The sequence below is a fragment of the Lontra canadensis genome, unplaced genomic scaffold (genome assembly GCF_010015895.1).
Source record: "Lontra canadensis isolate GAN:19392208 unplaced genomic scaffold, GSC_riverotter_1.0 scaffold106, whole genome shotgun sequence".
NCBI lineage: Eukaryota > Metazoa > Chordata > Mammalia > Carnivora > Mustelidae > Lontra > Lontra canadensis.
Window position 1 is genome coordinate 3,863,006 of NW_022631100.1, and position 13,043 is coordinate 3,876,048.

A 13,043-nucleotide genomic window follows, 5' to 3' on the forward strand; every position below is an offset into this window, starting at 1 on the left:
AATTAAGAGCCCAGAAATAAACCTATGCATATATCATCAACTAATATTTGACAAGGAAGCTAAGAGTATTTAAAGGGGAAATGATAGTTTCTTTAATAAATGGTGTTAGGAAAACTGGACAGCCATTTGCGAAAGAATAAAACTGCACCCCTATCTTATATCTCTTATAAAAACTAAAATAGATTAAATATTTAAACATAAGACCTGAAACCATAAACCTCCTAGAAGTAAACATAGATAAAAATGCTTTTTGACGTTGATCTTGGCAATGATTTTTTAATTATGACATCAAAAGCAACAAAAGCAAAGAAAAACAAGTGGGACTACATGAACTAAAAAACTTCTGCACAGCCAAAAAAGCATCAACAAAATGAAAGGGCAGCCTACACAACGGGAAAATATATTTGCAACCACATATCTGATAAGAGTTAATATCCAAAACATATAAAGAACTCCTATAACTGAAGAGAAAAAAAAAAGTCATCCAATGAGAAAGTGGGCAAGTGATCTGAGTAAATATTTTTCCAAAGAAGATATTCAAAATCTAACAGGTGTATGAAAAGTTGCTCAACATCACCCATCATCATGCAAATCAAAAGCACAGTGAGATATTGCCTAACACCTGTTGGAGTAGATATCATGAAAAAGCCAAGAGGTAACAAGCATTGGCAAGGATGTGGAGAAGAGGGAACCGTTGTGCACTGCTGGTGGGAATGTAAGTTGGTGCGATTACTATGGAAAACAGTATGGAAGTTCTTAAAAAAAATTAAAAATAGACTACCATGGGGGTGCCTGGGTGGCTCAGTGGGTTAAGCCTCTGCCTTTGGCTCAGGTCATGATCTCAGGGTCCTGGGATCGAGCCCCACATCGGGCTTTCTGCTCAGCAGGGAGCCTGCTTCTCTCTCTCTCTCTCTGCCTGCCTCTCTGCCTACTTGTGATCTCTGTCAAATAAATAAATAAAATCTTTAAAAAAAAATAGACTATCATGTGATCCAGCAATTCTACCTCTGAGTATATTTCAAGGAGAATGAAATTACAATCTTGAGACAATATTAGCACCTACACGTTCATAGCAACGTTATTTACAATAGACAAGACAACCTAAATGTCCATCAACAGTGAATGGGTACACATAATGTATCTACATTTAATGGAATATTATTCAGTCATAAAAACAGAAATCCTGTCATTTGTGACAGCATGATGAACCTCAGGGGCCTTATGCTAAGTGAAATAAGTCAGACAGAGAAAGACAAATACTGTATGTTATCAGTTATATGTGGAATATAAACAAGAAGAAGTCATAAAAGAGAATCAATTGGTAGTTGCCACAGGAGGTAGGGGAAATGAGTGAGTGAAACAGTACCAGCTTGTAAGGTATAAAATTAGTAAGTTCTGGATATGTAACAGTTTGGTGACTACAGTTGACAATAGTGTATATTTGAAAGTTGCTAAGAGAAACCTTAACAGTTCTTACTACACACAAAAATTGTAAGTATGTGAGGTGATGGGTCTATTATCTGTTGTGATCATTATTTAGAAATTATGTTGCCTAAAGCTACACATGAAGGATAATAGCTCTAAGACTTCTAACTCCCCCAAATGTAGATTGAAAAATAAATAAAGGTTATAGACTGGGGTTGTCCAAATTATTTGGGGGAATAAAATTCAAACTTAAAAATTCTTTTGTTTTTGAAGAACATATATTAAATATATTGTTTCTGTGTGAGAGAGAAACAGGGAGTGGAGAAGAGGGAGTGAAGAAGGGTGGAGATAGAGAGATGGAGGGAGGAAGGGAGAATTTAAGCTCTATACCTAAAAGCAAAGCAGAAATTTATGTTCATTTGTCATTTTCCTGACTAATTCACCCAGTGCCTCTACTTGCTCTCTAGCTGATGGTGATGTCTAACTTTTCATCTACACATCCTACCTCCCCTATCCCAGGATTTTTGTATTCCTATCAAAGTCAAGGAGAGTTGCCTATATACTAGTCCTTTGGGAAGATACCATAGGGTTACTTCTGTATCCCCAGGGCCCAGCACAGTGCATGCATCTCTCCCTTTCAGTGACTGCATGTGTGAATACCAAAAGGCATTTAAACCTTTTGTTTGCTTTAATGGTTTTACTCATGCAAAGCACTAAAGGTTTATCCCCTTTGTAGGCTACCAAATGATAAACGATTCAACTAGAACTTAGAAAGAGGGAGACTGTAACTCAATTAGTTTCTCTAGGGCTGGCTGCAGTTACCCTACATGAGCCGTTTTGTGTGGCCATTTTAGTAGAGCTCGGAGAAGAAGAAGGGGAGGCTTAGACCTTGGCAGTAGGAGGAGTAGACCGTGCATGTGCAAGTTAGTGTCTCTTGAAGCTTCAATGACACGATTGTTAAAGAGGGAAAGAATACAGTGTACTTGCATTGTGAATAAATTAGTATAAGCTGAAAAATATTTGCTGACTTGAACAACTTGGGGTCAAAGCCCCAAACACCTCACAGATAAAACAGGATTTTTAAAAAGCAAATGTTTATAGAATCAAAATGACAACAGCAAAGTGTACTTACTTTAGGAGGTTTTATTTAACTAATTTATGTATTTCATGGTTTATAAGTAGAAAATAGAAGTGGCCAATTTGTGTAGGAATTTAAATAAATGTAGTTACATTTCTAAGTGCAACCTAAGTTACATTTCTAAACCTAGTTAGATTTCTAGCTCAGTTTGACATGTTGAGTCCCCCAATAATGGGTCCATGGTCAAAGGAACGAGACTGATACAAAGCGAAGGTCAAGCAAAGCTTTATTTTGCGCCAAGCATTGAAAATCAAACGAACCGTCAAACCGTCCGGTGGGGGACGGGCCTTACAGAGAGGGCGACGATCCCTCCCTGCCTTACAGACTAACTTTTATAGAGCAAAGGCCATGTGGTTGGGCCTGGCCACACACAGGTGGCCAATTAAATTACAATTCACCCCAAAGTAGCTATTTGAACTAGCCTATCACCTTGGTTAGAATTGGCACCCAAAAGATGCCCAAAATGTGGGGCCCACACTCCTTGGTAGCCAGGGGACAGCATGCGCGCTTTACAGATTGGATGTCTCCACCTGACCCGACTCATCCCTGCATTTGGGCTATTATCCACCTGACCTGACCCACCCTTGTATTTGGGCTTTGTTACCTGGGACTGGTTTCCCAGACTTGCTTTTAAGTAAGTTCCCCTGGGGGGAGGGAGGCAGGGTCAATTTAAGTTTTACTGCATAAACAACAAAATGGTTGTTCAATTGGGGTGGGGCCACTCTGGCTGAAAAGGCCCTTACAGACAAACTTTACTAACTTGGCCCCTAATTAGAAAACAAATAAAGGGGTAGTCGAAATGGAAAGGGAATAAGGAGAGAAGGGGGTTATAAAATCGACCTCTACTTGAATTAAGTATTCAGACAGAGAATTTAATCTAACAAAGGTGTCAGATACCATATCAGCCAAGGTCAGACTTTCAGAGAAATGACATTGATAGTAAATGTTTATAGGGGCCCCCCGGGTGGCTCAGTTAGTTAAGCGTCTGCCTTCAGCTCAGGTCCTGATCTCAGGGTCCTGGGATCCAGCTAGAGTTCTGTATTGGGTTTCCTGCTCAGGGGGGAAGAAGCCTGCTTCTTCTCCCTGTCCCTCTGCTCCTCCCTACCGCTAGTGTATGTACTCTCTCTCTCAAATAAATAAAGTCTTTATTAAAAAAAAAAAAAAAAGTAAATGTTTACATAATAGTTTTATCTTAGGACACTGCGTTAAGGATAAAATCTTTTTCTGTTTGCTTGATGTATTTTCTAGAATATTAGATATATATCTTGTCTAAATTCCTTCAGTTCATTGATACCACAGTTTAGAGATTTTTTCCTTGGATTTCAGATTTCAGTATCTGTTCAGATAAAAATGCCTCTGGAAGGGGTATATTAGATTTTATCATTTAACTCTTAATGATAAAAGTTCATAAAATTATTTCCTAAAAACTTTTTATGTAAAAATAAAATAACATCAAGAAGACTATGGGAAGACAGCATCTCACTATCAAAATAAAAATTACATTTATCCTTTGACCCACAAATCTCTCTTTTGTGAGTATTATTGAGAGGGGAAAAGCAATATGCCTTGTAATGTACATAGAATGTTATCTTTTGGAGTGCTTGGGTGGCTCAGTGGGTTGGGCCTCTGCCTTCAGCTCAGGTCCTGATCTCAGGGTCCTGGGATCGAGCCCCTCATCGGGCTCTCTGCTCAGCAAGAGCCTGCTTCCCCCTCCCCCTCTGCCTTCCTCTCTTGTTCCTTGTGATGTCTCTTTCTCTGTCAAATAAATTTTAAAAACTTAAAAAAAGAATGTTATCTTTTATGTAGGAAAGGGAAAAAATAAAATAAGTGTGATTCTTTTATTTGAGTAAAGAAACACTAGCAGGATACATGCAAAATGATTGAGTGTAGTTACGAAGTTATGTCATAGAGGTAGGGACCAGGTACAGGAATTCTGATACAGAGACATAGAGGAGTAAGACTTTTACCTTTGCATACTTTTGCATTGTATTGATTTTTGAATCATGTGACTGTATTACCTGTTTTTAAGATGGCTGAAATAGTAAATAATAAGATGATTGAAATTCACAAAAGAGCAAAGTTCATTTCAAGTGAGGAAACTGGAAGGTTTGAACACAAATTTTATCTGTATTGCTGCTGAAGGCTGGCTCTGAAGAAGTTCATTCACTAAGGCCTTTAGCCGGTAATACAGAGGACTGTTAACAGGAAGGAACTTTTCTGCCATTCTGGCCAAATGCCACTTAGCCATGTTCTATGTGGATCTATTTTCCTGTAGATGCCAGAAGAGCAAGCGTTCTGTGTTTTGGTGAAAATCATGTATGACTATGGCTTACGAGATCTCTACAAAAACAACTTTGAAGATCTTCATTGCAAGTTCTATCAGTTGGAGAGACTAATACAGGTAAATAAAAATTAGGCTTTTATCACTCAGGGATTGAGTTACAGAAAAATTAATAAAATTGATGAACAATAATAATTCATGAAAGTTTAATGGAATTCTGCAGAAAAATGTAGATATATTTGGTTTCTGACCAGTATCTATGTTGGTGTTAATATTTATTTAACCATTTGATCATTTTTAAAATAGTCTTCCATTGTAAATATTCAACTTTAATATACTTTGAAGTGTGAATATAGTGAGTTAAGTCAGTGAAAAGATTCCTGAGTATATTTGTAAAGAAATGAAGATATTTACAGAATAGAAATTGGAATACTTAAGAACTTTCCCTCCCTTAATTAGCCCCAGTACTATATTTAGGTCCACATGTAGAGAATTCTTAAAAGGGACAGAAAAGAATTGAAAAAGAATAAATACATAAATGTTAATATTGGACATATTTAAAATTTTTTCTCCTATAATTTCATGATCTCAAACAATGTTTGTTACTGTTTGACAATATGTCTGTGTAAATTTATATGTATGAAGAACATATTACTTTATATATGTAAAATATTACATAATAAAAAAAGATTGTGAGCGAGGGCAAGATTACTGACTAGTGCTAATAGAAGGAATTCCTGAGTAGCTTTGAAATTCCACCTGAAGTTGAAAATCTTAAATTTATAATGGCTCTGTGTCACATGCTTATATGGCTTTCTCTATCTGAGGTATTGAGAACCCAAGAGAAATGTGAAGTAAATACGTGAATGGATTGATTCCTTATTGGAGAAAAGTAAAGTGATTAAGGAGGAAGGTAATGGGACACAGCACTAGAGATACTGGTAGGAGCCCATTGGCCTGACCTGTCAGGAGATCCATAGGTGTATAAAGAGGACATGAAGTCTTAAATAAGAGACTAGAAGACTAGAACAGGAAAGACAGAGGATTAGCAATGAGATTAAAGACAACTTTACTGGGAGAAGAGAATGTTGGAAGGTAGAAGACCTTAAAGAAGAAATGAAATAGGGGAAAGATGTTAAGGGAACTATAAGCACAATGACACATGTGCTTTCATCAGGAGAAGAAAGAGTGTGTAGAAGATTCTGGGCAACTGTGGACAATAAAAGCAATAGGCTCTTTTTGAGATTTAATTCTTCTAAGTAAATATTTGGGATTATTCCTTTCTTACCTTTTATTTTCAGAAGTTTACATTTTTTCGAAGGTCAGTATTCTTAAGAGCTTTGAGAGTCAAATAAATGTACCTGATAAATGAATAGCAAGTTCATGGTACTGTGAAGAAACCCAAACACATTTTAGCATGTTTTAGCATTCTTTGACTGGATGACCTTAGGACACCCCACTTAAAGTACTTGATGGGTACCTTTGGGTGTTTTTCTAAAAGCATTTTGTGTAGGAAGTAGGGAGTTTTGTTTGTTTGTTTGTTTGTTTGTTTGTTTTTATGATCCATTTATGAAAACAAAACTAATGTGGGCTTTTACATGTCTTTGCTTTTCAGTTATAGGAACAGCTATGCTAATACTCTGAGCTTTCCTTTCATGCTTTTGACAAGCATTTACTTATGTAAATTGAGGGGAAAAAAGCATTGGGGTAGCATAAAGGCATTTTTAGGAGACATCCAATATCATGCATTATACCCTTGCACAATTTCTGTAGCTTGTCAGTTTTTAATGTCAAAGATAGTTTATTTTGAAGTCTGGTTATGTTTGGGGTTTGTCTCAATACCCCAAAAATATACTGAAGTGATATCACGGATCCCAGATGATGTTGATATTAAGTGGTCTCCAAAGAGTAGATCTATTTCTTTCCTAAGTAGTTAGGCAACCCATTTGATAAGGTGCTGGACTTGACTCTGGAGGGATGACGTTCATTAGACCATAGGTATTCTGTCAAAGTGAGCATTTACCAAGAAACAAGAACAGTCAAGTGAGCAAGAGGTCATCTTTGTTATTTGTCCATGACAAGTCTGCCTTTATTTTCCTCAATCATCCTAGTCCCAGGCTCACCTCCTATTATCACTTCCATGTAGTTACATAAAATTGAATGAATTTTGCCAAAAATCTAGAGTGGTCATAGAAAGCTAGTCATAAATTACAGTTGTGGTAGGAAGTAAAGGGTCTCAGTTTTCCACTTTGACTTTTTAGGAGCAGTTACCGGACCTGCATCACCATTTTTGTGTTCTGAACCTGGAAGTTCATATGTATGCCTCCCAGTGGTTCCTCACTCTTTTTACAGCCAAGTTCCCACTCTGCATGGTCTTCCACATCATCGACTTACTGCTCTGTGAGGTAGAGTGACTGCATCTCTCATACCTAAGCCAAAAGTGAAAATAGTTTCTGTTTAAAGTGGTCCTAATCGTCTTCATTTTATTTTTTCCTATAAATTGAGCCATAAATATTGACCAGGAAGTTCTATTTAATTTTTTAGTAAAGACTATTTTAATTATAATTTTATTATTTGTGAGAAATGAATATGTTAAGTCATGTAAAATTCCTACAAAGTAAGGTAGGTAATTAAATTTGTGTAATTAAAATTCATAATAAGCCTTTACCTGTGTAATAATGTATTACTAATATAAAGGACCTTTAAAGTTATATAAATGAATTCAAAATTAGGTGTTTTTAATAGTAATGTAGTTAAACTTCCAAGAGTGAATATAAATGAAATTACATAGTAATCTATATTTTATTTTATCTTTTCTTTTCTTTCCTTTTCTTTCACCAGTAAAGTTAACATACACTGTTATGTTAGTTTCAGGTGTACAATATAGTGTGATTCAACAACTCCATACATCACCCAGCACTCGTCATAACAGGTGTACTCCTTAATCCCCATCACTTTTTTAACCTCCACCCACCTCCCCTCTGGCAACCACTGTTTTTTTTCTAATTATACAGTAATTTAATCCTCAATTCATAAGATGTTTCTAATGTATATGATGTTTGAGACTCCTGCCAGATAATTGTGAAGTGATACACTAACGCTTCTCTACCATATATTTTCACAGAATATTTAAAAAACTAGTTTGCAAATTCCTTAGGTATCTGATTTGTTTCATGTATTGTTTTTAGTTCCCAAGGTGGCTGCATTTATTCACTTTACTCTTTTACAGAAATAAGCAGCACTGCACATGCATACCTTGTATCCTGCCAGTCAAAATGTTTAACAGTCTTAGCAGTGATTGCTAGATGAGAAGTTTTTTTATTTGGGATATAAATTACAGCTGTCTTAAATTAGAAAGCTAGAGTAATCAAAAGTATAAGCCTAACATAATCTAAACGGTTTTGTATTAGTGCATAACTTGTTATACACGGTTTCCTTTCTTAACCATTCCAATCGTATTAATCAAATTATAAAAAACGATTAAAAGAGATAAAAATGCCTAAGCTGCACAAAGCATGGCTGGGATTTCTCAGCCTACGACGGCAGGAAGTGTTTCCTGTGCACGCATCGCTGGGCTCTGCTCGTCAGAGGTTCTAGCTGGGAGCCACACAATCCTTGAAAGTTGCAGAGCATCTTGTAAAGATGTAAGATCTTTAAACATTTGTAACATATTTTTTTAAAAAGATTTGTTTATTTTATTTGAGAGCCAGAGAGAGAGAAAGAGAGAGAGAGAGAGAGGAGGGGCAGTGGGAGAGAATCTCCACCAGACTCCCCGCTGAGCACAGAGCCAGAGGCAGGGCTGGAGCTCACCACCCTGAGATTATGACCTGAGCTGAAATCAAGAGTCAGAACCTTCACCATCAGGCGTCCCCATTTGTGACATTTTAATAAAGAAAGGCTCAGCGACTTGCTGAAGGTCACAGAGTAAGTTCCCCAATTCTGAATATGTAACAGCTGGCAAACCTGATTAATAACACATTGACTCTCCTATTTGTCTTACTTACAAATTAGTTTCTAAAATGCCTATCTAAATTTAACTTAAAGGAAGAAGGCAAAATTAGGAGCTAGAACCTCATTCAAAGTCAAAATGGTGTGATCTCTGTATACACAAATTTAGGCATTGGAGAACTTTCCTGACTCCTCAAATTTAGTGCAGTGCTGTTCAAAAGTAAAAACCAAATTTATGTCTTTGACTTCTGTGATCTTAAAGTAATACTAAAGTTTATTTTTGATAAATAAATGTTCGTAGGTCCTATTCATTTCATACTGAGCTGAGTTTAGTATTTCACGGTATTTAAAAAAATAGGAAAGTGAGGGTATGACATTTTAACAGTTTTATATATAATAGGAGCTTACAAAAGTTAATACTGCTTCAAATTTTTTGCTGAAAGAGATTATCTAATTTCATACTAGGTTAGTTTTATAATGTTCATTATAGAAATCACACCAGTAAAATTGGATTTCTTTGTAATTTATGGCAATAGTAACACTATCCTCTAGTTCACTGGAGTGATGCCTTTCTAAAATCATCTCTATGTGAGTGATTCCTGACATTGGAGCATTGTCTGTGGGTCTTCTGGAACTCAGATTCACAATTTCTCAGTAAATTTTATTTTAACGATATTTGAATTTCTGATGTCAGTTACTAGGAAAATTAGCAACATTTACAGAAGGGAAAAGAAAATTTACAAGCACTATCACTTGCTAGCTGTGATTTAATTATAATATTTGAAAGATCTTAATACTTGTTAAAATTAATAAGAGATCATAGATACTACTTTCCCTTCCCTTAACTCTGTACTCTGTAGCTGTTTAAGGAAGTTGCATAGATTTCCAAAACATGGAGTAAGTTGTAATCACAGGATCATGGTAACCAGGGAAATAAATAATAATATCCCTTAACAGTTCAAAATAAACTTTATTGGGAATGGTATTATCAGGATATTCATTCTTTCCACTAACTCATCTTTGTCAGAGGATTATTTTGCAAAGGAAATTTTTAGATAAACTTTTATTTCCTGCCTGTCTGTGTTTTCTCTTTGCCCCTTTCCTTCTTGTAGTTAATAAAATATTTATATCAAAACTCGTCTTTCAAATGTGGTAAAATATTCTGAAAGAAATGATAACATAGTCTTAAATAGAATCATCTATGTGTATTTGTTTTTGTCATGTTCTCTTTTTTTAAGGAAAATGATTCAAATCTTCATCATTATGAATTAATGTATATATACCACATCTTTATCCATTTACCTGTCGATGGGCATCTAGGTTCTTTCCATAGTTTGGCTGTTGTGGACATTGCTGCTATGAACATCAGGTGCACATGCCCCTTTGGATCACTACATTTGTATCTTTGGGGTAAAAACCCAGTAATGCGATTGCTGGGTCCTAGAGTAGCTCTATTTTAAAGTTTTTGAGGCTGCATACTGTTTTCCAGAGTGGCTGCACCAGCTTCCATTCCCACCAACAGCGTAGGAGTGTTCCCCTTTGCATCCTTACCAAGGTCTGCCATTTCCTCACTTGTTAATTTTAGCCATTCGGACCAGTGTGAGGTGATACCTCATTGTAGTTTTAATTTGTATTTCCCTGATGCCAGGCGATGTTGAGCATTCTTTCATGTGTCTGTTGGCCATTTGGATGTTTTCTTTGGAGAAATGCCCAACAGCAGGATTTTAAACTAGAGTTTGAAAAAAACATCTTATTATGCTGAGGTAAATGGAACTTTCCATAAATTATTGTGTAGGCAATAATTGAAATTAAAACAATTTTTTTTAAAGAACAAAACCTTCTATATTTTATTGAGAGATAAGAAAAAGAACAAAACCTTCTGTATTTTATTGAGAGATAAGAAAAAGGCTAGAAGTATTAACACAGTGTAAATATTGTGCTGTTAATTCACTAAGAATAGAACATTGTCTTTTTTAAAGAACTTTTTGTGGAAGTGTAACAGATTAAAAGAAAATGTGCAACAATTGGTGTAAAACGTGATTTTTTACGTTTTTCATAAAGTGAACATAACTAATGTAACAAACACCCAGATTTTTTAAAAAAGCCAAACACTACATGAATTTCAGGAGCCCTCCTCCCCTTTACTGCCCCTGTGGTCACTACCGCTCTGAAGAGTAATCACTGTCCCAACTTCCGGCACCGTAGGATTATGAGTTTTGATAGTTTTTTATCAAATTTCAAACTTTAGCTTTAGATGGAATAACACAATGTGAACTCTTCTCGTCGAGGTTTCATGTGTCATTATGTTTGGACATTCATCTGTATAATAGTTGCATCTAGGTTTGGTTCATTTGTTCCACTGTATGAATATATTGTAATATATCCATTCTTCCATTGTGTTGTTGATGGGCATTTTGGGTTGTTCCAGATGAGTGTAATTGCAAGTAGTGTTGCTAGGAACATTCTTGAACTTGCCTGTTGGTTAGCATATGAATGTACTTCTGTGGGTACACATCTAGGAGTGGAATTGCTGGGTTAGAGCATGTACACACTAGGATTTAGTGGATGCCATCAAGCAGCTTTTTCAAAGTATTTTGAGCATTACCTTTTGAGTTGTTTTTATTCGGTGGAAGTCTGCCTTGTGATCAAAGGCAGGTTTTTATTTTACTGTGTTTTGTTTTGTTTTTTTTAGAGGGCAGATCCTAGATCAGATTAGAGTTCATGAATATGGAACAAAATGACACTCATTTATTTAGTTGAAAACTCATTCACTTGATCTCTGAAGTTGCATCCAGATGAGAACTAAGAGCTGGATTTAAGAGCTGACTCACTTCTGTGCTTGTACGAGAGAAGTTCACCTGGTGGGAGAAGTCCAGCACTGTATTCGGTTACAGAACGAGTGACATAGAGACAGTTTAACATTGGAGTTAAGATATTTGTTTTTTTTATTTAACCCTTCCTGCATCATTTTGTTTATGTTACTTTACCTGTGTATGTTTCAGTTTGTTTCTCTGTAAAATGATGCTAACAAAACCTGTCTCCCAGGTTTATTTTAAGGATTGAATGAGAATATGAAGTGCTTAGCACTGTGCCTACTACATAGTAAATACCCAGTTACTAATATAACCCTCCATTCTGCTCTGTCCATCTATATAGCTCTTTTATTGCCTCTCAGTTTTTTCGGTTAGCTAGATGACACCAGAGGTTCTTAAGAGAGTAGGTTAACTAGCTGTTGGTTCTTTCTTACCTTTCTAACCACCTTTGTTTCCCTCTAGTTGAGATGCTTTTTTGCTAAAACCAAAATTTTAGCCATTGACCTTAATGGAAGTTTAATTCTATTTTATAATTTTATTTTATTTCTAATTCTATTAGTTGACTAATGACTCAAGTAGTCCTTGAAGGTATTTTTTTTTCTTCTGTTTTCTTTCAGAAGACATAGAAAAAAAACCAGTATTTCTTATAGTCTTGACAAGATAACTGACAGATGATGTTTGAAGGTGGCTCTTCCCCAATAGTTCAATTTTTAGAGTATCAAATTATATTCAGCTTTATATAGTAACTTGATATTTTGTGGAATATAAGGAAATCATTGACCCTTCAAATTAGAATATATTTCTTGTCTCTCCTTTCTTCTTAGGGTGATGAGAAAATTACAGTGCGGTACTCCAATATTTAATTAAATACCACCAAGTATGTACCCCCTTTCGAAACAGTTTTCTGAACCTGTAGAGTAGATTCATTATATAATATTCTTATCCCTTGCCCCCATTTTCTCCCTCAAACAGTAATATTTGAATTTTTTATTGTGATACAGCTGACACATAACATTGTGTAAGTTTGAGGTATGCAATCTGTTGATCTGATTCATTTTTTTTTAAGATTATATTTATTTGACAGACAGAGATCACAAGCAGGTAGAGAGGCCGGCAGAGAGAGGGGGGAAGCAGGCTCCCTGCTGAGCAGAGAGCCTGATGCAGGGCTCGAACCCAGGACCATGAGATCATGACCTGAGCCGAAAGCAGAGGCTCAACCCACTGAGCCACACAGGCACCCCTATTGGATTCATTTCTATAGTGCAATATGATTACCATACTAGCATTAGCTGAGGTCTTTATCAAGTAATATGTTGAATTTAAAATGTATTAGAATGAGCATAGGGGACATAAACATGAATTTTGTAAAAACTTTAAGAGTAGTATTTGGCTATAAGAGTAGGGGAAAAAAGCTTTGACCAACCAATAAATATGGTTA

The 13,043-nt window shown here is 35.9% G+C and overlaps 1 protein-coding gene across 3 annotated transcripts in view; it reads left to right on the plus strand.

The window, feature by feature from the left end:
• RABGAP1L (RAB GTPase activating protein 1 like) overlaps window positions 1-13,043 on the plus strand; it is a 736,622-nt gene that overhangs the window by 473,183 nt on the left and 250,396 nt on the right. For all 3 annotated transcript variants that reach the window (XM_032838758.1, XM_032838756.1, XM_032838757.1), the window contains exons 16-17: window positions 4,839-4,964; window positions 7,106-7,249. In XM_032838758.1, the coding sequence (XP_032694649.1) occupies window positions 4,839-4,964; window positions 7,106-7,249 (270 nt within the window). The remainder of the gene's footprint in view (window positions 1-4,838; window positions 4,965-7,105; window positions 7,250-13,043) is intronic.